At 41.7% G+C, this 27436-nt stretch overlaps 1 protein-coding gene across 3 annotated transcripts in view; it reads left to right on the plus strand.

The window, feature by feature from the left end:
- SLAIN2 (SLAIN motif family member 2) overlaps positions 1–15016 on the plus strand; it is a 36585-nt gene extending 21569 nt beyond the window's left edge. The window contains exons 7-9 of one of the 3 annotated variants that reach the window (XM_032685709.1): positions 3801–3878; positions 8625–8934; positions 12355–15016. In XM_032685709.1, coding sequence (XP_032541600.1) covers positions 3801–3878; positions 8625–8934; positions 12355–12421 — 455 coding nt within the window. In that variant the 3' untranslated portion in view covers positions 12422–15016. Of the gene's footprint in view, positions 1–633; positions 693–3800; positions 3879–8624; positions 8935–12354 lie in introns of those variants that run through there. The other 2 variants (XM_032685710.1, XM_032685711.1) reach the window with 2 other exon arrangements.
- Positions 15017–27436: the final 12420 nt, after the last annotated feature.

Consider the following 27436-nt stretch of genomic DNA (forward strand, 5'->3'; position numbering starts at 1 on the left):
TACTACAGCCTCCTTTTACCTTGTCCTCCTTCTTCCACCATTCAGAAGATGGGATTTCCAACTGAAAGGGCATGTGTGTAGTTCAAAAGCAGGAGTGTTACCTGTTACTCAGGCTTATCAAACTCTAAAGTATTCAGAGCAGTTGGACAGTAGCTCTCCAGCTGTGCTATTTCTGTGATAGGAAGAATAATCAAAACGACCTGAAAGAAAATGAAGGAAAATTATTTGTAGTAAAAATCTGTACAGATTTTATTTGGTGTTTTAAAATAGAGTGAATTGGGAAGGGAAGAGCCCAGAGGGCAACTTAGCTAGAAGGCTATTTCCAGAATGAAAAGTATATTCATGGTGAAACTCTATGGATAGATCAGACAACAGAAGTCTCAATAGTCAATATTTAGTCAATTACTTCATTGTAGGAGCCAAAGTGGTGTGACTATGGTTATATGTTCTTTTTTTTTTTTCCAACTTGTGGATGCATTAAGAATCACAGAAATTATTAGGCAAATTTGCTTGCCTTTCATGGAATATTTCCCCAAATGTGAACCGCTCTAGACCAACTTACATTTAAATGTAAGTTAAGTATCATTAATAAAGGCCAGATTTCTAGCTTTTACAGTTTCCCTGCTCTTACAGATGTTTGTCAGAGTCTTGCTATTGACAATCGTAAAACGGTTTGTGTATGAAGTCAATGAGTAAGTATCTTTGCTTAGTCTGGATTAAAAAATTTTCTGCAAAAATGTACATTGTATAAAAATTTCCAGAATTGTGTCCTTTTTATTGTATACTTTTGTTTTATTTGTTTTGTATTTTGTCACTTTGCACAAAGCACTGTTAAATTGCAGCAAATTTTTGTTTTCCCTTGGCAATGATTTCTGGGTCTTGGGATTTCAAGCTTCCTCATACACCTGCTAGTTTTGCATGAGCTTACCTTTGCAAGGACGCTGGCTTGCCACCCGAAGTCACTACTTTTCTCCTTGTCAAGGATTTGCGGTTCATAATTTACTTGCACATGTGCTGTGGCTGCAATACTGAACTTGCTATGGTTGCTGGCATTCAAAAATGAGCTAGGAATCCAGTAAGTTTCTGAAAAGATAACTCCTCTTACGGTTATATAGGCAAATTGGACACACTTGCTTACACAGAAGAGGGAAGACATGTATAGTATGTTTAGAAGTACAACTGTAAAACATGAAAACATTTGACATTTAAAGTTTTAGGTGCAATGCAGTGAACAAACCAAATTGTTCTTGAAAAGAGATTGAGTGAATGAAATAACAGTTATAACAATTAGAATCTTCATTTACATCTGATTCTCCATGCCATTATGCAGAAAGTACTTTTTTATATGAAAGTCAGTAAATATTTCACATTAAAACCCTGGAAGATACAGTAATACTTGTGTCGTGCTCCCCAAGGAATAGGAATTGTCTGAAGTGTTAGTGATGGGAAGTCTCTGTACTTGGGTCCTGCACCACATACATTGTGCAAAGCTGTAGAATTTGTAGGATGCCTTCCATGTAGGAGCTGCCTGCTTTCTAGTGGATTGTGTGACGCTTTTGTACTTAGTGGCACTGTGAGCACATGGATTTTAAATCTTTAAGCAGAGATAAATACAATACTTTCTTGAAGAGCTGTAGGTTGTTCAAACTATCAATAAAGTGACAGTCTGCTTGCCGAGATCCAACTGCTTGGCATGTTCAGAGCAAAAGGAGGAAGATTAAGTTTTGAGAAAACTAACTATTCTAATTCGGCTGATCAGAAGTAAAAGTAACCACTTGTATTTCAGTGCACACCATTTGTGACAGGTACTGCCACAGCATACAGAGCACTTCAAGAGCAGCAAATGGTGTGGATAAGTGTGCTTATCCACATGCTTATCTCAAACTGCATGTTTCCTCAGCATTGTTCAAAATGTACTGCCTAAGTTTAGTTATTGAGTGTCTATTTCATGGAGTCTCCATTGAGAAGGAAGGAATTTGATATATATGTATTTAAAATTCTTTCCATATCATCCCACATCTCTGACTTGCAAGAAGTGTGAATAGTGATGGGGGAAGAAACTGCCATGTGTGGTAGCATATTTAAAACTGAGTGAATTAGGGCAAAACAAATTCAAAGTAAGAAGGAAGAAGCTGTTCTTCATTTTATGTGGTAAAACAAAAACACTAATTCAATAAAAAATGGTATAGTGGAATACTTGAGGACTGAAACACTCTGGCCACTGGTCTGCCTCAGTACATTTCTAGGAACTGTGCTCATTTCAAAGGTCTTACTGTCCTTTATTGGCTGTTGATGGGTATACCTTAAAAAAAGTTCATTGGAAGGCCTTATGCCAGAAGTTGAGTAAGAATTGCATGTTGCCATATGCTGTTTTGCATTAGATTCTAGGTGGTAGAAGGAATAAGGCTTTTATTCTTAATATGCACAGGCAGCATTTTACTGTGTTTATGAACACTTCAATTCCTTTTTATTGAAAATGACAGTTTTAGTTAGTTATTAAGACTGAACTGAGTAGACCCCGTAGTCATATTTTCAGCACGATGTTGAAACACATGATGAACTTCTTTTATAGTTCTTAAAATACTGTGAAGTTTGCACTAACTGAAGAGTAGGAAAGGTGATGGCAATTATTATATGCTATTAAGTTTAGAAAAGGATTAACTAATGTTATTAGGATTCTAATTGTTCTTCTCCTACCTTCTTTATTGTGATATTCACTGACTGGTGATAGGATTACTGAGCTTCCTTACTCAGGGTCAGGATCTTTATGCACAGCTGTTCCCCCATCTTTCTTCCTTCTCACTATGGAAATAAGCCTTACTAGTGCAATCAATTTTATGCTAGTATAAAACTCCATACATTGAGGTGAGCAGAGATGTTTATTCACACATCATGTTACAAAGACTGTCTGAAGGCAAAGCTTTATTTCATTGACTGCTTTCCTCCTTCCCCCCTTAAATATGCTGCGGTGAAAATACAGAGTCAATGCATTCCTTTTGGCAATAGGTAATTCTCTCCATGCCAAGACTCTGCAGCTCTTGGAACGCTGGCTTCTCTCTTGGTAACTGGTAGGTAGTGAGGTCATTTCAAGGCAATACCAGCCCTTGAATGTTACTAGAGAAAAGGCAGGACACAGGAGCAAAGAAGCAATAAAAAATAGTTTCCGTCATGTTGTGTACATGCTGGAAGCTGATAATTCTTAGCATTAAGTCTTCATTTTAAGTTTGAGTCCTCTTGCATACCCTTTTGAAGAGGGGAAAAAAGACATCTGGCTTACATCTCCATAACTGGAAAACACAATTTGTTTATATGATGATCACATTAGACAAAGATTTATGCCTTTGTATAGTGTTAATATATTTTTTGAAAACACTATTAAAATGAAAAGTTTAGTCTTGCTAGGTCAAATATGACAGTTTAATTTTCATCTTTGTATCTAATCTTGCACTCATATTGCTGTAGCATGTTTGCTAGGTGGCTTGTTCTCCCTTTGGTGTATTAATTTTATTTATTTTTTTTTTTTTGCATTTCTGGGCTTTTTGCCCTGCAAGAAGCTTTACTCTTACTGAATCTGCGCATTTTGCACTGCAAAATTTCTGACACACTCCTCTGTAACTCTTCGTCATTAAGAGCAAGCACCATTCACAAAACCCCATCACTTCCAGAGTCATAACTGCTTTTTGAGTGTTTTACTCACTCTGTTCCTTGATGCTTCACACGTGGATGCAATTCTGAAACTTCCAGTAAATTTAGTTTCCTTATCTTCTTAGACAAATATAACACTTCTTGTCTTTCAACAGCTCTGCAAAGGCAGAAAAATTTGCCTCGTGCTGCCTTCAAAACCAAACAGTTTCTTCAAACTCCATCTGCAAAAGGAGGTAATTAACTTACAACCTCTTATCAAGCTCCATCAAATCTCAGATAATTGTTCATCTGCATTAAATCTCACATGTTCTAGATTAATAAAATTGCTGTTGCATGTCGAGATTAATCAAGTGGTCCTTGCTATACGTAAGTTAACTTTTTGGTCTAAATATTAAAAATAAACTCTGCATCATATAGGAGATTATATTTTGAGATAAAAATCCAAGGATTTATGACTTTCTAGCATTAATCAGGAAATCTGTATTAGAAAAGTACACTCCTAAATCCATATTCATTAGACCTGTATTTGGATAGGAAGTTTTTTAATTGCAAAATACAGTTTTTAAATCAAAAGTGGTAAAAATATACATACTTTGTGCTAAAACCAAAAGTTAACAAGTTTATCCTTGAAAAGATGAGCACCGAATATCAACTTGTTTTGTGTGTGCTTCTGCTTTCTCTTTTCCTCACAAAACTGGAAGGTTAACCCCAAGGTACAGTAATTAGATTTCTTTTTTTTTCCTCAAGGAATTAGAGACTTTTGTATATAATATTCCAGTTTCCTAATGGCTGAACTTGCCTTTTTTTAAAAAAAGAAAATGGAATATACTGAGTCTCTAATCCAATTAGACAAGTTTTATCTGATTTTTAATCAACTCTGGCAACCTTTTATGTGACACTGCCTAAGTTTCACAATTAAGAGAAAATAATTGATTTTGGTTGTAAGCATGGTCTGTTGTCTATTACAGTTTAGAAGATCTCATTTTAAGGATCATATTTCACTTGAGACTAATTCATAAGCCCTCTCGATGCTAGAATCCTTTAAGCACTGTAAGAGTCATTTGTGCAGACAGGAGGGTGACTGACAGAATGTACGTGTTCCTCTCAGTAGTGTAACAATGCTGACTTCTTTGAGTCACCTTCATTCCATGCAGAAACTTTTAATGAAGTACAACTGTGAAACAGATTCATATGGATTAATAGGAAGTCTCTACAGTTTTCCTAATACTTCATACCAAATAAAGAAAAGTTCTCACAGTGTTCTCCTTTGGCATAAGCCCACCATCTCGATTCCTCTGCAAAGCTGTCTTGCTTTCTTTCCGGCTGGCCATGCCTTCTTCTGGATGTCTGGAACACTCATTAGGTCAATGGTCTAGTCTGAAGCTGTGGGAATGTACAGAAAATTAACTATTTGTAAAAATTTATTAACCGTAGAGAATGAGGAACAGAGCGTGCTGCACTGCCAGTTATGTATTCCAGTTAAGAGCTGCTGTCATTCCTTACTGCACATGAGGACCCTTTCAGTTATTTGCTTTCTGCCCTTTCAGTTATTTGCTGTTTTGTAGTCCTTGATGTATTGATTTTCTTTCTTTTATCTGAGATCCTCATGAGTATAGAATTATTTAGCAGTAATGAAGCAAGACTTTTGTCTCAGAAGAATGAACAGCTGAGCAACAATTGATTTTACTTTCTTAAAATACTGTTTATTACCTAGCTTGACACCTTTCACACACACAGACATTGGCTTTTTTTTACCGCTTTGTGTAAAAGAATTCAAAATACATTCAAATAACTTAACGCTTACCTCACAGTATTTGCTAAAGCTTATACAGCAGTCCAGTATCAATCAAATCATAGAATCACAGAACGCTTTGGGTCATCTAATCAAACCACCTCCACCTTCAGTGAGCAGGAACATCTTCAACTAGACCAGGTTGTTCAAAGCTCTACCCAACCTGGCCTTGGAACACTTCCAAGGATGGGGCAGCCACCACCTCTCTGGGCAACCTGTTCCCATGCCTCAGCACCCCCACAGAAAATAATTTCTTCCTTTATATATATGTAAATCTATACTGTTTTAGTTTATTACCCCTTATCCTATTTCTACAGGCCCTGCTAAAGAAATCTGTCCTCATCTTTCTTGTAAGTCCCCTTCAAGTACTGAAAGGCCAAAATAAGGTCTCCCCAGAACCTTCTCTTCTCCAAGCTGAACACTCCTAACTCTCTCAGCCTTTCTTCATTGGAGAGGTGCTCATCCATTTTCTGTACCTGCTCCCATCAGGTCCACATCTTTCCTGTACTGAGATGACAGATCAATCTATTGATTCCCATAGTTTTACCTCATCTGTTCTTTCATGTTAGTCTGAATCATCTCATCGTGGTGATTGTGATTTAGAATTAAGAATTAGAGTTTAATCTGTTTTCAAGTCAGTGTGCAGCAGCTGGCCTTGGAGTGCAAGTCACATAAGTTTGTAGCTTCAGAGCATCCTACTTTCCCACATGGAGATCTTGTGCTCTCTGCCCACAATCTGGGACAGAATCCAGAGAGAGTAGGAAATCTAAATGTCATGACTGCACAGTGCCTTTTTTTTTTTTTTTCTTTTTTGTGTTTTTTTTTTTGTTGTTTGTTTGATTTGTTTTTGGTTTTTTTTGTTGGTTACCAGATGTTATAGTTGTAGTTGGTTCTAGTTTAGTTTCTAAGGAGATGGAGTTTGGTGAAGTTATTAAGCACAACCCTTAACATGTTTACATGTTTTTATTAAACATGGATTAGCTCAATACTGCACATGGATACACAATTATCAAATAGTCTTTGACTGAGGCAGTACCTCACTCTTTGTGACCCTGTCTTACAAATAGGCCAAACTGAGTTTAATGAATATCCAAAACTGCTCTAAGACAAAATTCTTTATCTGTAAAACAGAATTACTAGGCAGTTTGCCAGACTGCATCATGTGGACTGCTCTGGAAGACAATTCATGCCTTTGTGTACAAGAATGAATACAGTTCTCAGCAATGTCTGCAGTGCTGTGCTGACAGGAAATGTTTTATGAATTGACAGCTCAAGTTGGCAGCATGGTTAGAATATGGTCAGCAGAAAGCTAGAGAGAATGGAGAGGACTAATTTACTGGATGCTTGCTTTCACTGGGAATGTGACGAGCTTTCTTCAGTTACAGCTTTTTGTTGCTTATATTCTGTACCTAAAAACCTTTTCCCTGATGTGCCTGTAAGAGGCCCAAAGCTGTACTCAGTTTTTATACACTGGCATTGCTCTTCTAGTAGTCACTAATATGGTGCTGCTTTTGTGTTTCAAGCAAGTATTGTAACAAGAAGTGATAAAAGCTCCCTATATGTACACTGCAGAGTGACTTGGAAATTCTGCAGATGTGATTGCACCAATGTTACAGGCAAGGTCATGTTTTAAAAACTTCTAATATGTAATTTATCTTAGTCCTAGGAGCACTTTGCTGCTAGTCTTGTCCAGTCATTCTGTTGTTAATGCTTTCCTTAATCCATCCTCTGGCTTGATGCCAAGGTTTTTATGGTAAGGTTTTTTACTTATTCTCCTTGCTACTTAGCAACTGTCATGTATTTTTGACCCCTCTGCCACCTTCTCCCGTGAGCAGCTTCGTGCTGTATTTGGTCAGTGGAAAGGCCCTTTTGGATAGCAATCAAATCCAGTTAACATCTGTAATGAGGCAGATATTAATCTTCCTAGATATCCCCTATAAGAAATGGCTTCAAAATACAACTTGAAAATTACTATTTCCTCTGTACTCCACTAAGGATGCCACATTCCTGTCACTACTTGTCTCTTCTCTCACTCCTCTTGTTCTTAGTGGATCTATCTTGAAAATGATAATAAAAGCTATGTTAAGGACCAACTTCTTTATGTACAACATCTGTCAAAGAGGATGCAAGTTTGGTCTCAGTATAAAACATTTATTTAGTTGAGGAAAGAATAGTTCATGCAAATCTAATAAATGTAAATGTGATTTTGTTTTAGCTCCATAATTGATTTGATTGTCCTATGTTGACTCTGACCAACCTTAATCAGTTTGAAAAGCTGGTGAAATTTCATACAATTATTAAGATTATAGGTTAATTAAGTATTCTGTATAATTTGAAAATATTTCTCATACTTGTGAAGTATGAGAAATTACTTGATATCAAGACCTTGCATACTAATTTAGATACAAAGTATTTGAAAACAGGTATTAGTTATACTGATAATTTAGGTAATGTTTGTAAGAAGAGAAAGGCTATAAATTGTTACAGTTGTCTGGTTTAAGTTTCATAGTAGCACCTTAACCTCTTTGGTGTTGGGGTTGGCTAATGTCATCCTTAATCCAAACCCCACAGCACTATACCAGTTATTAGGATGAACATTAACTCTATCCCAGCTGAAACCAGGACAGCTGACCCTAACTTTTTTTCTCCATCTACCAGAAAATGTGGAATGTGACCATATCTTTAGATGAATTCTAATTCAGTGGTTAAAAAGAACAGCATAAACAAACATCAGGATGCTCTGCACTCAGAATTTCATCTTTGAAGTCTAATGTACATTTTGAATCCATTTAAAGACTGTCTCACACTAGAATACTGTATTCTTCAACATTTTCTTTCAGGATGAAAATTAGGTTCACATGTTTCTGAAGCAGTTAAATTTCTTCTTAACCAATACCTTCTCCTCTGCATCTTTTGATTTGATTGATATAACGGTTATAGCCTTATTAGGATTACTTACAAATCCAGATAAATAAATATTTGTTGTAAGCAAACGGGGCATTAGAGTTACATCAAAAACACATGACAAAGAAGAAATCTGAATTCCTGTTTCTCATTGCTGCTTGATTGGCTGTATTCCATTATACATTCCATATTGTTTGTATAATCACATAAAGTAATTTCCAGTTTTTAATTTCAGTTATACTGTAATTTAAGCTGAAAGTAATTTCTGTATTTTATTTTCCAGTACCTTCTTCAAGTAAATTCCGCTCACCTGCGGCACCATCTCCCCTGGCTCTGCGACAACCAGTGAAAGCATTTAGTAACCATGGACCTGGTTCAGTTGCCTCTCCAGAAGTCACACAGCTGACGCACAGTAGTTCTTCACCAGGGCCTCTTGCAGCCCAGAGCTCAGGCTTGCCAAGCCCTGCCAGCAGTATTAACAGTACTACTCTTACCAGACCAGCAGGGATGAGGAGTGGTTTGCCCAGACCCAGTGCCCCTTCTACAGGGGGCATCCCAGTGCCTCGTAGCAAACTTGCACAGCCTGTTCGCAGGTGAGTCTGGGACAGGCAGTCTTAAGTTTTCATAATGAATTTTGTACATTATGTATTTGTGCTGCTCCTTCCTGCAATAGTTATTTTGATCTCAAGGTCTTCAGAACAGATATGGAGACCTCTATGTGAAGTATTTGCATGTGTTTCCAAAATAGTTTTGAATACAAACTGAGAAAAAGGATCTTGAATGGGAGAGTGAAGGTGAAGGAGTGTAAGTGAAATTAATAATGTAAGATATTGAACTAAGTAAATAAAGTCTTAGTATGGGCTGAGAAGGCAGCAAGAATTTGCCTGCATGTGGTAAAAAGTTATCAAAATATAGCCGGCAAGTGAAAATTCACTTTTGTCACTAAGTGACATACTCTGAAGTCAGAACTATTTGCCTCCATAACTCAAGCAGTGGTACCATGGTGAGAACAGTTTCTCTCCTTGGGCAGCTAGAAAATTCCAGAAGGAAGATGCACGAGGACAGAGGAGACATCCGTAGCATTTGCTAAACTTAAAGTAAAAATCAATGCAGTTAACCCACAGGACAAAACAGAATTTTCAACTTAAACATAATTGTGCTAGCACCCAGATGTAGGAGTTGCTAAATGTCAGTGTCTTTTCAAAAACAGCTGCAAGAGAGACTGAGTATTAACTGTGATTGTGAATTTTCACTGAAGGTGTCAAGCAGAAGCTGACACAAAGAAGTAGTCATCCATGAGAAATAGTAAGAATCTCCTTAAACAGAAAGGAAAAACAATTGGTCTCCAATACTGTAAAAAAGATAAAACAGTGGTGAACAGCAAAGTGGAAGAGTTCTGTTCTGCAGTGAGTGCTGGGCAGGGGAATGCCAAGTGACTGTCACAGTATCAACTGTTTTTTTCACAGTATCAACTGTTTTGCAGTCTGAGTCTGTGCTTCAGCAGTATGGAACTTTGTATAATAAAAAGCGATTGTTTTGCCAGGAACTTCATAGTAGTGAAGTGTGGTTGTCCAAATCACAACTTGCCTTATAGAAAAGTGTTTCACTTATTAAACTATTTTTTTTCTAAATTTCCCTTTTTTTTTTTTTTATTTAAGGAAATAGCCCCAGGTTGCACCAGGGGAGGTTTAGATTGGATATTAGGAGCAGTTCTTCACTAGAAGGGTTGTCAGACATTGGAACAGACTGCCCAGGGAAGTGGTGGAATCACCATCCCTGGAGGTATTTGAAAGATGTGTATGTGGCACTTGGGGATATGGTTTGCTGGTGACTTGGCAGTGCTGGGTTAACAGCTGGACTTGGCAGTGCTGGCTTAACAGTTGGACTTGATGATCTTAAAGGTCTTTTTCAACCTAAACAATTCTATGATTCCGTAATGCAGAATCTGTACACAATGCAATAATGAAGTATCAGTAAGACAGGTTGTCCTGAGGACAGCTGGCTTCTGGAGCTTGTAGACAGAGATAAGAAGCTGAATAGCCCCCCTGTAATCCAGGAAGAAATAGTTAGTGACCTGCTGAGCCACTTGGATCCTCACAAGTCTATAGGAGCAGATGGGATCCACCCAAGGGTGATGAGGGAGCTGGCGGAAGAGCTTGCCAAGCTGCTCTCCATCATTTACCAACAGTCCTGGCTCACTGGGGAGGTCCCAGATGATTGGAAGTTGGCAAATGTCACGCCCATCCACAAAAAGGGCCAGAAGGAGGACCTGGCAAACTACAGGCCCATCAGCCTGACCTCAGTGCCTGGCAAGGTTATGGAGCAGATCATCCTAAGTGCATTCACACAGCATCTACAGGATGGACAAGGGATCAGACCCAGCCAGCACGAGTTTAGGAAGGTCAGGTCCTGTCTGACCAACCTGATCTCCTTTTATGATCAGGTGACCCACCTAGCGGATAAGGGGAAGGCTGTGGATGTGTTCTATCTGGACTTCAGCAAAGCCTTTGACACCCTTTCCCTCTCCTGACTCCTAGAAAAACTGGCAGCCCATGGCTTGGACAGGGGCACTCTGTGCTGGGTTAGGAACTGGCTGGAGGGCCAGACCCAGAGAGTGGGTGCTGCATCCAGTTGGCGGCCGATCACTTAGTGGTGTCCCCCAGGGATCAGTGTTGGGCCCAGTCCTGTTTAATATCTTTATTGGTGATTTAGATGAGGGAATTGAGTCCACCATCAGCAAATTTGCAGATGACACTAAGTTGGGGGGGAGTGTTGATCAGCTGGAAGGCAGGAGAGCTCTGCAGAGGGACCTGGACAGGCTGGAGAGTTGGGCTGATTCCAACAGGATGAGGTTCAACAAGGCCAAGTGCCAGGTCCTGCACTTTGGCCACAACAACCCCCTGCAGTGCTACAGGCTGGGGGCAGAGTGACTGGAGAGCAGCCAGACAGAGAGGAACCTGGGAGTTTGGATTGACAGGAAGCTGAACATGAGCCAGCAGTGTGCCCAGGTGGCCAAGAAGGCCAATGGCATCCTGGCCTGGATCAGGAACAGTGTGCCCAGCAGGACCAGGGAAGTGATTCTTCCCCTGTACTCAGCACTGGTGAGGCCACACCTGGAGTACTGTGTCCAGTTCTGGACCCCTCAGTTCAGGAAGGATATTGAGGTGCTGGAGCAGGTCTGGAGAATAGCAACAAGGCTGGGGAAGGGACTTGAGCACACGTCCTATGAGGAGAGACTGAGGGAGCTGGGGCTGTTCAGCCTGGAGAAGAGGAGGCTCAGGGGAGACCTCATCACTCTCTACAACTCCCTGAAAGGAGGTTGTAGCCACGTGGGAGTTGGTCTCTTCTCCCAGGCAGCTATCAGTAAGACAAGAGGGCATGGTCTTAAACTCTGCCAGGGGAGGTTTAGGTTGGATATTAGGAAGAAATTCTTTACAGAGAGGGTAATCAGGCATTGGAATGGGCTGCCCAGGAAAGTGGTGGATTCTCCGTCCCTGGAGGTTTTTAAGATGAGACTGGATGTGGCACTTAGTGCCATGGTCTAGTAACCACGGTGGTGTTGGATCAAGGGTGATCAAGGGTTGGACTTGATGATCTCGGCGGTCTTTTCCAACCCGGCTGATTCTGTGATTCTATCTGTGAATGTCAAGATTCTGATGAAAGCAAAATGTTATATTCTAAACAAGGATTTCCCTGTTTATATACATCACTGAAAAAGTGGCCTATTTTAGATGTCAGCAGATTAAGCTTGCATTTTCACAGAGTATAATAGCACTAAGTTGTCTGCCTATTTATTCAGCTTTTTTTTCTGACATGGTAGTTGCCAAGATACAACACATACAATCTGAAACTGAAAATACTTTGGAGTTTATCTTAAGTAAACTGTATTGCAGAGAATTAAATAAATGAAGTATGTATTTCAATTATTTATAAAATGCTTAATTTCTTACGTATTGTAGATGGAGACTTCAACAGTTATATATGAAACTGAAAAATATCTCATTTCATTTTAGATCATTACCCACTCCCAAAACCTATGGCAACGTGAAAGATGAGAGTTGGAAAGATGGCTGCTACTGAACTGCAAAGCTTAATGCAAAGTTCCAGTGCTCACGGATGCTTCCTCACCAGGCTAAAAGACAGCTTGATTAAACAAACTGTTCAGATGTGACTCTTGGGATTTGTAAAAATTCCAAACCTCTCTGTCTCTAATTAGCACAAACTGGCAGAGATTATAAAAGCAGCACTTTAATAACATCTAACATCAGATGTTTGGTGGTCATACAATCACTTCTACATTAAATTGCTATCAGTTCTGGGGGTTTTTTTCTTGCTTGCTAAAAATGTATCAGTATGAGCATTTATGAGAGTGGCCAATGTCTGGGCAAAAACCGAACAAATGCCAAAGAAATGCCCATCTTGAAAAACAGCAAGGATAACTGTCCACCTACATTGTCCAAAATATCATTTTCAGCCTTCTTTAACTCAGTAGAAAGATTGGTGAATATGTACTATTGAAACAAGGCTACATTAATCAGAGCTAATGTTCTGATTGCAGATTGCTACAGTGCTAGGGAAATGTTGCTTTTAACAATTGTATGAGATCCTGGTTGGGGCAAGTGGTACATATATCCTTCAGGAAGAATCAGCAGTTACTCTGGAGGATTAGGCAGAACGGTGGGTTGTAGCCATGGCTTTTATCATATTAAAAGGTTTGAATGTAGCAGACACACACAAATGCAATAGTATAGATTGCATCTTTCCTATGTTGATTTATTGGCTTTACATGCTCTTATATGTTTGATTGCCAAAAGGGCTTAATATCAGTTGTACAATCTTTCTAACCTTAAAGTTCCTGGCTCAGGAAAGATGGCCTTCACTACTGTAGCCACATTTTTAACAAAAGGCTCGATATTTGGGGAAAACTTTTTTAATAGCAGGTTTCCTTACAAAGGAAAGAGCAAGTGAGAATGTTAATTTGTTCTAATATCATACTGCTATGCTTGCAGCCGCAGCAACTGTAAATGCTGATAGTTAAGGAGAAGGAAACACAACTATGCACTTGTAACATACAAATTTTAAGGAAATGAGTTGACTCTTGATGCCAAATGATATTCATTTAGGTGATGTTCCATGGTATGAGGGAGTTTTCTGTATCCTATTTTTTTACTTTCATCCATTTCTTAAATTGGTTTATTTTAAATTGTAAATATTTTTACAGAAGATATTGCCCATGTAAGTGTGTTGAAATATGTACTTTGCCTTACATATGTGTATCTTACATTACTGGTAACAGAGTATGAAACCTGCTATGTCTGTTTACAAGCTATTAAATTCCTCTGGTGGCTCTGACTTACTCTAACACATTTTGCTCAGAACAACTGATATATTTAGCATTTGAACCATTGTTTTCTGTTTTGGAAGACATCATGCAAACATCTGTAACTAAAGTTGTATTGGGTGGGACTAGTTAAATGGAAGGGATTTTTGTTTGAAGCTTTTTCAGTATTTTGGGTGTACAGTTGATTAAGTTTGAGAATGTGAATGGTATATCCTTTGTGCAATGACTGACAAACACTACAAATTGGATTGGATGGTAGGTAGCCTTCAACCCCATTAGTATCTGAGTTTGGAACTGCTGTTGTATTTTGACTCCCACCACTAAGAGGATAACTAATCCTGAAATTCTAGCACTTGAATTTTAGGCCAGCATTAACATATTCCTGGATGAAAAGCCATGCAATACTACTTGACTTGGAAGAAACCAAATAGAAAGGAGTGGAGACTTAATGTGCAGCTCTAAATACTCAAGCAAACTTTGGGTTGATGGATGACTTCACACCTCAGACCAAGATCTGTGCTAAGACTTTGAAGTCGGAGTATCAAATATACTGTAATTCAGTCAGATTTCAGCAGAAACTACCTTGCACCAGTACAGAGCAGTAAATACCACTAATCTAGCCTTGAGTCACCCGCTGGTACAGGCAGTGGATGTCAGTATCTCATGTCACTGTTCAGCAGAAGAGAGAACTAGATCAAATATGCATATTCTCACTAAAGCCCCAGTTTTTATATTTCAGCATTTTACAAAGCAATGCTGCAGTCTTCATTGAAGAAAGGTGAATTTTAATTGGTGGATTTTATCAAACACTTGATTGACTTTTAACTTTTGAAAGTCAGTTTAGATGACGATATTGGGGGTTTTACCATGGCTGCATCAAATTGTGTACGTTTCCTTAAGTTAAGTAATTCATCGCTTGGATAAATTCAGCTTAAGTTTTATAGGGATTTTTTTCCTCTGCTGCTCCCCCCGAAATACAGCAAATGACTTCCTGAGAAGACAGACTGTCTGTTTACTAGAAAGCCTTTGTGCATTACCAGTTTATTGATATCAGGAAATCATGGGGCTCTGTGTTTAGAGATTTATTGCAGAATTGTGGAAACATGGATTTGATAAAATAGTGCCTATGATTTACTTAACTTATGTTTGATATAGTAGTAAGGGTTTTATGAATGTGGATTACTTTTTGTGCCAACAGCTTGGAATTGATGTATGTGTGTAGGCAGAAGGATTTGTTCTGCTCCCAAAGTTATTTAATTTTTTTCCTGTGTTTGAATGTTTTTGTAAGTGTTAAAAGTGTAAAAAAAAATATAAAATATTCTTACCACAAAATACTTCCTGAATCATTATTTTAAACAAAGCGTTTTTAAAAGTTTTTAGAAATTTAGAGGATATTATTTTATGGCTTTTTGGTGTTTTGGTTGGTTGCGTTGTTTTTCAAGAACTGTATTCGCTTTTCCAGGGGTTACCAGCATTGACTTCTGCCCCCTGTAATTCATGAACTGAGTACAACATTGTATTTGGGTGAAATCTGTGATTTCATTGACAGAGTGAGATGGACTTGTGTCTCTGCTTTGGAAGGACAGTGCACAGTTCAGAGTGGTGTGAAAAACTATATTCTGAATTCCCATCCAGAGTGATTTGTATGTGCAGTTCTAAGTATACAAGCTGCCTTCCATTTTTGCAGGATTCACGCTCACTTCAGACCACCACATGAAACAAACTTTTGATTTTGAAAACTCTGGAATTCATGCAGAATATTGAGCAATGTAAAAATGTACCTAGTAAGCCCTCTTGGAATTGCTAAGTACACCTTTTTTCTAGCTCCTACATGAATGCCTCCATCTTTGGCTCACATAAAAGCAAGAAGTTTGTTTTGAACTTGGTAACTTTCTGTAATCTGCATTTTGCAGCGAAGCAATGTATGCAATAGTAATGTGAATGCCATCTTTGTCTTATCTTTTTATTAATAAAATTAAGGGAGGTTTAATTCTATTTGATAACCACTTAATATTAAATTTGCTTAACAAAATTTAACCTATGAAGCTGGTAATTAATTGTTTATTGCAGCATAGGCCCTGTTTATTAATTAAGCCAGTAGGTTAAAATGTTTCCCCCTAGTTAGCTAACCTATTTATGTAAAGCTGGCTCCACACCTACTACTCCTAAAAGGTATTCACTGCCCCTCTTTTGTTGCTTCTTAGTTGTGCAGTCAAGTACCATTTGCCTCACGCTGCTTCTGGAAAATAGAGCAGTCTCAAAATCTCTGGTTATTAATAGTCTGTCGCCCTTCTCTTTTATTAGGTTTCTGTAACAAACTCTTCTATATTAAACAGTTGTTTATAATTAGCATCATTACCATATGGAAGGCTCAAGATTAGAAACAGTATTTCCTCAGTTCTCTTATTCTGGAGGAAGGTGTGTTGGGTTTGCGAGGTCCCGTTATATTTGATAGTGTATTAGCCTCTAGAAGTCTATTGCAGTGGTGAAATAAAATAAGAATGAACACATAAGGAGGCAGAAGGCTGAAAATGCTTATGCTGCTAGTTGTGAGGTGACTGCAGAGCGCATAGTTTTATCATTTAAAACTTACCTTTTAATGCAAATACTTCTGAGAAAGAAAAACAGGTGAGGGAAACAAACATGACAGTGGTATGTCTGTAGTTCTCCCTCTTGGTTGGTAAGAACAGGAGCAAACTTGAGATTTAATTTTTACTTATTAAATATAACTCAATATCTGGTCTCTCTTGGAGGCGTGGGTAGGACCACAGCTGACCACGTGATTTACGTCTGGGATTTTCTCTCCTTCTGCGTATGAGGGGAAGAGATCTTGAACAAGACCAGGACCAAGATCGAGGTCGAGGACGAAATCGTGGTCGAGACCGTTCTACTGGTCTGCCTCTGTCATCTTTGTAATCTCTATCTCTGTAGTCGTCCTCATATTTGTAAGGCCTCTCCATTCTCTCCCTAGGGTGGGTGTGTCGGAAGTCAGAGGAGTCTTCCAGATTTTCTGCTATGCTTCATATCCGAGCGCACATCGTTTCCACGGTCAGTTCAGTTGTTCTTGGATCGTATATTGTTATTAAGCAATTAACATATGATGCAGGGGCACCTTTAATTAACTTTCTTCCGCATTGGCTGCACGCATGGAATGCTCTCTGGCTCTAGCCACTGGTGGTAGTCTAGGTCACAATAAATGATTTCCAGCGTAGCCAATTCCCATAAGTACTGGATGCCTTCTTCTGCCATAGTCCACCTTCTTGGAGAACTCACCAGCTCCTCTCTAAATGGGTACCTCTCCCTCACAGCATTGAGGATCAGGAGCCAAAGACTGTGTGAATGTCTCTCTCTTCCAATTTCCTGTTCAATGAGCCATAGATCCTAGCTGCTGCGTTTCAAAACCTTCTAACTTGTGGCTTCTAGCCCCATTATCCCAGCATCGTAACAGCCAGGTGAGAATTCGTTCACCAGGTTTGCGACTGTAATCTCTTTGTAGGTCTCGGAGCTCTGCCGGGGTCATTGATCGCATAATTTCACTTTCTCGAATTACTTCCCCTCCGCTTTTTCCATGGGGGACCAATTCCTCTCTCTCTCTGCGTCTCTCACATGGAGGTGGAGACCAAGTGTGCCACGAGGATGGGTAACTATGTCGTCCCTCAGACTTACTAGTTGGAGGTAGGAATAATTCTCCCTCATGCCGAGGGAGAGGCCCTAGCAAGCTCTCCCTTTCTTCCAAATCCTTTAATGTGTAGTCCAATTTGGACTTTTTCTTTGGCATATCACTGGCCTTCTGTCCTGCCGCTCCTTTTTCCTTTGGACTTGCTCCTAGTTCTTTTGAGTGCGCCCCTTCTCTAGCAGCCGCTCCTTCTTCTCCTGCGGCCGCTCCCTCTTCTTTTGAAGCAGCCCCTTCTTCCCTTACAGACACGGACAGGGCAGGTCCTGTTGCTCCTTCTAACTCTTCTAACTCTTCTTCTTCTTCTTCTCTTGCAGCCGCCCCTTCTTCTTTTCTTACTAATCACAGAGGTGGGCCTGTAGGTTCTATAACCTCCCTTATCCATGCCTTCTTCTTCACTACAGGGGCAACAGTGATTTCAGAATTTATAGTTTGGGTACCCCTCTCAATCATAACTTTTTCTCTAGATGTAGTAGTTTGGGTTCCAATTTCAGTGGACTTGGAAGCCGTGCTGGCTTCAAGTGGGGTGTGGGTCCCAGTTTCAGTGGACTCAGTAGAGACGGCACTGACTTCAAGTTGTGTTTGGACCCCAACTTCTGTGGACCCAGTAGGGACATCACTGGTTTCAAGTGGCATGGTTTGGGTTTCTGTCTCAACCTTAACCTTCTGAGAGTGATCTACAGCAGCTCGATAAGCACTAGCCAAGCCCCAGTACAAAGCAAAGAATTGCATGTTTGGGTCGTCATATGAAAGACACCCTTCCCTTTTAACATCCAGCTCAACACTGGTAATCAGGGTGCCAGGAAGAGCTGTGCTTCGGTACCAATTACCTCTGAAACTGCTCGTATGCCTTCATACGCCACTAAGATTTCCTTCTCCATAGGGGTGTAATTGGCCTCAGAACCTCTGTAGTTTCAACTCCAGAAACCAAGTGGTCGCCCTTGCGTCTCGCCAGGCACCTTTTGCCAGAGGCTCCAGGAGAGACCTGTATCTCCAGCTGCAGAGTACATTCTTTTCATCTGGTCCTGTCCTGACTGGTCCAAGAGCCACGGCATGTGCAATTTCTTGCTTGATCTGCCTGAAAGCTTGCTGTTGTTGAGGACCCCATTGAAAATTGTTCTTTTTACGGGTCACAAAGTAAAGAGGGCTCACAATCTGGCTGTACTCTGGGATGTGCAGCCTCCAGAAGCCTATGGCTCCCAGAAAAGCTTGGGTCTCTTTCTTGTTTGTCGGTGGAGCCATTGCTACAATCTTGTTGATTACATCTGTTGGTATCTGGCGTCGTCCATCTTGCCATTTCACCCCTAAGAACTGGATCTCTCGGGCAGGTCCCTTGACTTTACTCTTCTTGATGGCAAAACCAGCCTCGAGGAGAATCTGGATGATCTTCTGTCCTTTGTTGAAGACTTCTTTTGCTGTGTCCCCCCACACAATGATGTCATCGATGTACTGGATGTGTTCTGGAGCCTTACCCTTCTCTAGTGTGGCCTGAATCAGTCCATGGCAAATGGTTGGACTGTGCTTCCACCCCTGGGGCAGTCGATTCCAAGTGTATTGAATGCCCCTCCAGGTGAAAGCAAACTGCGGCCTACACTCTGCCACTGAGGGAATGGAGAAAAATGCACTGCCAGTGTTGACAGTGGTGTACCACTTTGCTGTCTTGGACTCCAGCTTATACTGGAGCTCCAACATATCTGGCACAGCGGCACTCAATGGTGGCATGACTTCATTTAAGCCACTATAGTCCACAGTCAGTCTCCATTCTCCATCAGACTTATGTACAGGCCAGATGGGGCTGTTGAAGGGTGAGCGTGTTCTGCTGATGACCCCTTGGCTCTCCAACTTCCGGATCATCTTATGGATGGGGATCACAGCATCTCGGTTCATCTGATACTATTGTCTGTGTACAGTTGTCGTGGCTATTGGCACTTCTTGATCTTTCGCTTGCAGTAGTCCCACTATGGAAGGGTCTTCTGAGAGGCCAGGAAGGGCAGACAATTGGTTGGACTCCTCTTCAATCACCATGACTATACCAAAAGCCCATCGGTACCCCTTCAGGTCCTTGAAGTATCCTCAGGTAGTCCATACCGAGAATGCAAGGGGCTTCTGGCCCTGTCACAATGGAATGCTTTTCCCATTGGTCTCCTGTCAAGCTTGTGTCAGTCTCTACCACTGACAACTCTTGAGACCCTCCTGTCACTCCAGAAATAGAAACAGTCTCTGTACTCTTATGCTCCGATGGCATTAAAGTACACTGGGCTCCAGTATCTATCAAAGCACGGTATCTCTGAGGATCCGATGTGCCAGGCCATCGAACCTACACAGCCCAGTAAACCCAACTATCTTCTGTGTCCCTCTCCTTCTTCTGGCAGAAGGCAGGGCCCCTCTATTGGTCTTGGTCAGAGCATTCGTCGTCAGACTTTGGCTTCTTAGAGTCCTTTTTGTTATCGTTGAAGCGGACCTTTGTCTTCCTCCGTCTCAGAGATCAACAGTCTTTTTTTCAGGACATCTGCATCAACCACATAGACAACTTTCTTATCATCTTCCTTCTCTTTTAGTTCTCTCACTCTGGCCTCGAGTTTGCAAGTGGGTTCACCATCCCACTTCTGACACCAATATTGTAACTGGCTTCCCATCAAACCCCACAGACTACAGAAGAAAAGCCCCCAGAAGAGAGAAGAAAAAAATGAAATAGCAAAAGCTATATAAAATATATATATTTTTTTTACATATATTACAGATATACAATTAAGGTGCTATGTACATATGAACACAGGAACCCCAAATCGCTCCCAAAAGGGAAAGAGGGGAAGGGAAAAGGGAAAAAAGGACAAAAATGGACAAAAATGGACAAAACCAAAACAGGTATGCACAATTGAAAAACCAAAATAAAGAACTAACAGAATCTCACCACTTCCCTTGAGAAAAGCAGGACAGCTGGACACGGCCCAGCACTCTCCCCTCACACGTGGCAGACAACAGCAGTCACTGTAGGCCTCAGCTCCAGATAAAGCAAGACCAAGACAGGGACCCACCGTTCTCGAACCTCGCTGGAAGAAGAGAGAGAGAAATCTCTCTGACCGGCTTTATTTATACCTCAGTTTACGTAAAGGAATAGCATGGAATACTTCCTTGGTCACTTCCCTAGTTCCTTTCTGGTTACAAGCTGGTCTCCAGGAAGGCCTAGACTGAAACTATCACAAACTTTTACTTTTTAAATATAACAGGTGAGATGCAAGGTTGCTTTGATTTAAAACAACAACAACCAAAAACAAAAAAACAAAAACAACAAAATGAAACCCCAACCTGCTCCCAACTTGCATTTATGCTGCTGTGCAGTCTGAGTCTGACACCTACAGGCAGCTGTCTGTACTCATCCTGCTTCAGGAAGGTGAGGCTGGGATTCAGGTGCTCTCGGGGGCATCCATATTTTACACACAACTTCCCGGGAAAGAAGATGCTCTTGACTCAAAGAATTAAAGAACTGAAAGGAGCAAATTCCACCAGATTCGCTTTCCAGATTTTTTACAACAGTATTTTCAGCTGTGATACCACACAGAGTTCTTCTGTGTTGTCACTGTCCTCTTTGCACTAAATCATAAACTCTATTGGGACCAGTTAAGCACTTAAAAGAACACAGAACATAACTGTAGCGATTAAGCCAATTTGTAGCTCTTCAGTAGGATTTAAAGGAACAGGTAACTAAAATGATTCCTTGCCAGCAAAGTTATTTTTGAACTTGGTGCTTCATCTGCCTGTTACAAACAGTGAATTAAAAAAAAAAAATTATTATATCTGAAAGCCGGAAAGCAGAAAAGCGGATTCTCTATGCAGTGTGGCGCTCTCACATGAGACAAAAGTGGATTATATCTTTCACCAGACTAAGACTAAACAAAAGAAGATACTTCCATTATAATCTGAGCTCCTATCATCAGCATAGGTATAAGTAATAATGTAAATCCATTTTCTTTTGAAAATAGTTTTAATAACTTACAAAAATAAAACTTAAAAGAGTGGCATGTGATGCCTTCTCTCCCAGCATCTTCAGCCCTCCTTGCTGCTTTTAAATTATCCCTGAGAGCTTATTTCCATTGGCAGCTACAGGAAAGGAGATTCAAAAGAAATACACCTATTGGGGCTGAGTGGTATATGCATTACTGAGAAGGTGACTGTGTAGTCCAGCCCCAAGCAGTACTCAACTCTTGATGATCATGCACAATGAGCACAATGCATTCTGTTCTTTTCCATTCTCTTTGCCATGATTTTCTTGAGACTGTAGCCAAAACTGCAACTTTTCACAGCCCTGCTATGACAGGCTGATTAAAAGCCTTGCTAGTACCAACAGCTTGATCCAACATCAGACAAACTACTCCCCCCCACCCAGCACATGATCTCCAGAAGCCTGACACCAGCTGCCTCCATGCTCCTCCAGCAACAGGGCTGGGGATTTTTTCGTGGAAATCTACATAGTAACAGGAAGGTGAATAAGGACATTTGTGTTCTGTGTTGTTCCCAGCCTCTGGCATGCACAAGAGAAAAAGGTGCTTATTAAGTATGGGAGTGGGTCATCAGCGGCTTGACTTGGGATCCTCTGTGGCCTTAGCTGCTTAAAGCCACAAAGGTGATCAAGAAATATCTGGGTTAGAATGGGATGGAAGGGTGGTCAGGGTAGGGGGACAGGCATACTGGGCTTTCCCCAGCCTTTTACTCTTCCCAGGCATCCCAACTTGGCCATGGACAGAGATCAGCTGCTGGGCTGCACTGAGTGCCCTTGCACTAACACCACCACCCTGTAACTCTTAGCAGTCTCCTCCGTTTGTTTCAGTGCTCTTCCTAAGTTATTTGTTTCCCTTCAGACATTATCAGAAAACAAATCTGAACAACCCATCACAAAAGCTTGGTTATCTGACCTTACCTCCTTTTCACTCAGCAGGGTTAATACTGTGTGAATTTCACAGCTGCTGCTGCTCTCTCTATGCTGCATATGGGTGCCAAAATGCTGGCAGGAGAAAGTGATGCTGGACCAAGTTCTGGATTACAAGGAGTTTGGTTTGCATCCTGCTCAGGGCTGAGAGTAAGGCTGTACTTCTGGCTGACTGAACCTGGGACACACTGAGTTAAAGGAGCCCTATGTAAGCTTTCTTGTTCAGAGCTGTTTGTCTTAATGAAGGTCAGCAGGACAGGAGTATCTTGTGCCACCATGAATACAGCTTTGTCACTCTGCTCCTTTAGAAATAAAAATTTCATTGAAGCACAAGTGGCCATTTTGAGTTCCCTCTCCAAGAAAAGGAGAGTGGGGGGAGATCAGGCAAACCTTCTACATTTCATGCTTCTGCTTCAGCTCCTGTCTTAGCCTCAAATTTTTCAGCTCTACAATCATCCATTTACCCCTACACTTACTCACCCAACTACTGAGCCCAGAGCAAGGTTATATTGTTTCTGTTCATCCATTCCCCACTGAGACACATAAAACCACTGTTAATGCCGCTTCGAGTGATCTGTCTTTAAAGGAGTTACGAAAACCTTGTCCTGATTCTCTTCCTTTTAAAGCCATGCCTGGATGTCAGTGACAGCAATGTGGCACCACCACCATCACACAGCCTCAAGAAAGCAGTCCAGAACATGACCCTCCATCCGTGCCCAGTCTTGCTGGCAGGAACCTGTGGCATCTGAGACGCGCAATGCCCCTGCCTGCACATGCAGCACAGGCAGCATGGTCACGGCCCCTGAAATCCTGCTCAGGGTGCAGCTGTGTAGCCACAGCAGCCATTGCTCACACCATGCACAGCTGGTGCAGAGCCAGCACTGCTGATGCAGTGCACACAGACCCCCTGTGTCTGTGGGATCAAAAAAAATTCATGATGGTGCAAGACTGGGCTATAGAAGACCCTCAGTTCCCTGCTCTTCCAAGGATGCCTCATTTATTTTCTTGAGGCTCAGTTCATCATCACTGATAATACCAGTCCTCCTTAACTCATGTGCTGGGAGCAAGGGGCAGGTGCACTGCTATTTAGAGAAAGGGCTGGCCAGTCAGTTCATATCTCGTCTGACACAGTGGGGTAAGTTAAGAACAGAAATTTGGTCGATCTCAGTTTATGAGCCCAAATGTCAGAGAGCAGGTAACATCTATTGTAAATGTCAGAGTCGAGGGATTTTTCTTTTCCCTTCAGAAGAATATCAACAAAGATTTAGTGACTATTTATGCTGCCATTCACTCAGGCTCAGCCTGAATGGTACTGCCCAGGTGTGCAAACATACTGGAGGAATATTAAAGAGACTTGCTTAAAATCATGGATCTGGTAAAGCACCAGCTCAGCCTTCTTCAGCAGTAAAGCAGCTTTTGGCAACACAAAGCTCTGATAAGGGCTGGCAAATTCAGGCTACTGTCTCCAGAGCAGAACGCAGGGATTTATTTCATATGTGGTGTATTTCTCATCTTTACAATTTATCCCTACATGAAAATTTGCCCAGGGGAGTGCAATACAGCCATCAGTGTCAGCTCTCCTGTCCAATGGCCCACTGAGTGTAGAAGAAATGGAAAATTCCATTTCCAAAACCACCTTGCAGCCTAGTGCTCAAGACTTGCTACTGCGTAGGAAGCTTTACTGATTTTGGACCTTATTCTCCCTTCAACCCCTTCACAGAGGTACCACATCAGCTTAGGGCTCCTTTCCCTGGCCCAAGTGCCTCAACACCAGAACTGAAGTACAAAAAATAGGGGATTCTTGTTAAGGGGCTCAAACCACATACCCTACGGCCTTGACTCAGTCCATCTCCCCCACTCCTTGCCCAGCCCATTTTTCTGTGCTGCCCTCCACCCTAAAGTGTCTCACCTGTTTGCATTAGCAGATTCTATCTGCATGCTCCCACTTTCTGCATCCTCTTCATTATGAAGATAGTTAAGCCTGAGAGAGTTCAAGAAGCGTTTGGGTGATACTCTCGGACAGCAGTGTAACTCTTGGAGACGGTCCTGTGCAGGGCCAGGAGTTGGACTCAATGATCCTTGTGGGTCCCTTCCAACTTGGCATATTCAGTGATTCTGTGAAGTAACATCCATTACCAAAGCAAATCACTGAAATCTGCGTACCAGGAACCTTGTTTCAAAATTTGAAACAACTGGTAGGTTACATTTATAGCCTGTTTAAGCCACTTTCCTTAGCCCTTCTATTTTACTGTCTTTTGTGCCTTTTTTACTCTTATAAATACTGTTGGGTTTTCTTTTTGCTCCTTGCTTCCTGCCCAGGATTCTCCAGACACTAGAGGGAGGTCTTGCTTTCTCTGTGCTTTTCCATCTAAAGTTCGGTCTAGTTCAGCTTCAATTCACCTCATTGTCCCTGAGGTTGCACTGAATTGTCCACAAGGTCCTGAGTGTAATTAACAGCTTCATTTACGCCAGGAAAGCCCTAGTCTGAGGGAAGATGGAGCCATGCACAGCTGGCCATATAAACCACCTCTTCTGGTGTCTGAAATATCCTTGTTAGACTTTTTACTCAGAGTCAGGTGGATTTAAACCTCCTGAAATTGCTTAAGATTTCTGAAATATTTTCCTACTGGTCTGGGTTTTTCCAACTAAATGTGGTAGCACCACACAGCATCATCTCAAGACTGGGATGTAAAAAGGCTTGTATTAAGCTACTCACAGATGGCATGGATTACACAAGACATACACCACTCTCTTCTCCCCATGGCAGTTAGCACAGCACTCAAGTATAGCCTATCCCCAAAGCAGCTCCTCCAATCAACCCAAGTGTAGCAATGACCCACCAATTCCAGTGGCACAGCTGTGACATTACAGGAGAGGCTGGGAGCCTGTGCTGCACCAGGATTGTTTCAGCTCTGGGGCAGCAGCAGTGACTGCAAACCCATGCTATTTCTACTCTGCAACAGGGAGGATGGGCCAGTCTCCTTTTTTGGCAGAGCCTGGCTTCTCAGGGCTTCCAGATTTGGGCATATGATTCAAGAAATCTCCTGGGAAGAGCTCAGCTGCGACCTGAATTTTCGCACAAGCAACAGTGGAATTTGCATTGCTATATTAGTGCTCAATACGCTGGTTGGCCAATTGCTTTTACTGTTCGTTATGTCCTCAAAATTAAATTTTTGGTTACTTAAGGTCTTTCTAAAATCTCCTTCTTAGTTCTTCGATAATGTCTTTCCTTATTTAGTAAAGGCTAAGATCACTGACAAAAATGTCTTGAATATAAAAAGGCCTGGGATGCTAATGGTGCATGCTGGCATGCTGCAGGGACAGGGAGCTGCAAGGCAGCCTCTCCACTTGAAGGGACAAAAGTGCTTGGACATAGAATCACAGAATCACAGAATATGCCGAGTTGGAAGGGATCCACAAGGATCATCGAGTCCAGCTCCTGACCCTGCACAGGACCATCTCCAAGAGTCACATCATGTGTCTGAGAATATCATTCAAACACTTCTTGAACTCTGTCAGGCTTGGGGCTGTGACCACTTCCCTTTGGAGCCTGTTCCAGTGCCCAACTACCTCTGGGTGAAAAACCTTTTTCTAATATCCAACCTAAATCTCCCCTGACACAACATTCAAGTCATCACAGAGAAGAGATCAGTGCCTGCCCCTCCTCTTCCCTTCATAAGCTTATTCGCTTGCCCCTTGATTCTTACCCAGAGGCCCTCAACTGTGGCATTGCCAACTGTGAACTCCATACATTCTAACCCTTCTATTGCATACAGTGCCACCCCTCTGCCTCTTCTGCCCTGCCTGTCCCTCCTGAAGAGCCTGTAACCATCCAACAGGACGCTCCAGTCACACGACTCATCCTACCCAAGTTTCACTTATGCTAATGATGTAGAATCTCCAGGACTGGGACAAAGCTTCAAGCTCCTCTTGTTTGTTCCTCATGCTGCATTTCTTCAAATTTTGGCACACCATCCCATTACTCATCACTTGTGAGCCTGGTTTTTGAGCCTGGTTTTGTCCCTTCCCCCCTTCCAAGCTAGTTTAAAGCTCTATCAAGGAGCCCCATTGGCTCCTGTGCTAGAACTCATTTTCCCCTCTAAGAAAAGCACAGCCCATCAGGTGTCAGTAGACCAGGTGTTGAGTAGAACATCCTGTGGTCAAAAAATCCAAAATTTTTCTGATTACACCAGCCTCGGAGACACTTGTTGACTGATGGATCTGCCTATTCCTATCAATATTATTCCTCATTAGCGGAAGAATCAAGGAAATCACTACCTGTGCTCCTGATCCCCCTACCAAATGTCCCAGGGCCCTGAAGTCTCTTTTGATTGCCCTCGGACTTTTCTTTATTATTTTGTCACTGCCAGGTTGAACAACAAATAGCAGATAGTAATCAGAGGGCCAACTCCCAGAGGATCATCGAGTCCAAATCCTGGCCCTGCAGAGGACCATTCCCAAGAGTCACACCACATGCCCAAGAGTATCGTCCAGATGCTTCTTGAACTCTGTCAGGCTTGGTGCTGGGACCACTTCCCTGGGGAGCCTGTTCCAGTGCCCAAACACTTGCTGGGTGAAGAACCCCCTTCTAGTATCTAACCTAAACCTCTTCCTCATAGCACTGCCTCCTCCTCACTTGGTTGGCTGCTGAGGGCTTCCACATCCTCATGAGGCTGCTCCTTGAGTGTTCCTGGACTTGGGAACCCTCTGCACAGCCCAACCTCACCCCAGAACCCTCTCCCTGACTGGGAGTCACCACTGGTGCAGCCTCACCAACTGACATCTTTCCTGTGCCACTGAATCAGGGAGTTTAAAGAAGTTCTTGCAATGAAATCCCTGTGCTGGTTATTGCTGTTTGCTGGAGGAGCCCAGCAAGTCATCCTCCCTGCAGAGTCTCCCTGGGAGCGGAATTCATGTGTGACTGTAGAAACTGAAGGTGATTGCCCATTGCTTATGGCACATCCTACCGACAGTCTCAGCAATACCACTCAAACACTTCAAGAAGCTACAAGTGAAAATTGATTCTGTGGATGTTTAGCAGCGGCAGAGAAACAGAAATTTTTTTGTGATGAGGGATCACACTGTACATGCTGCCTCCTCAGGAGCAGGGTACCTGCCGGAGCTTAGCACACTTGTTGCCAGTATGCAGCTTTGCGA

The sequence above is a fragment of the Chiroxiphia lanceolata genome, chromosome 4 (genome assembly GCF_009829145.1).
Source record: "Chiroxiphia lanceolata isolate bChiLan1 chromosome 4, bChiLan1.pri, whole genome shotgun sequence".
Lineage (NCBI taxonomy): Eukaryota > Metazoa > Chordata > Aves > Passeriformes > Pipridae > Chiroxiphia > Chiroxiphia lanceolata.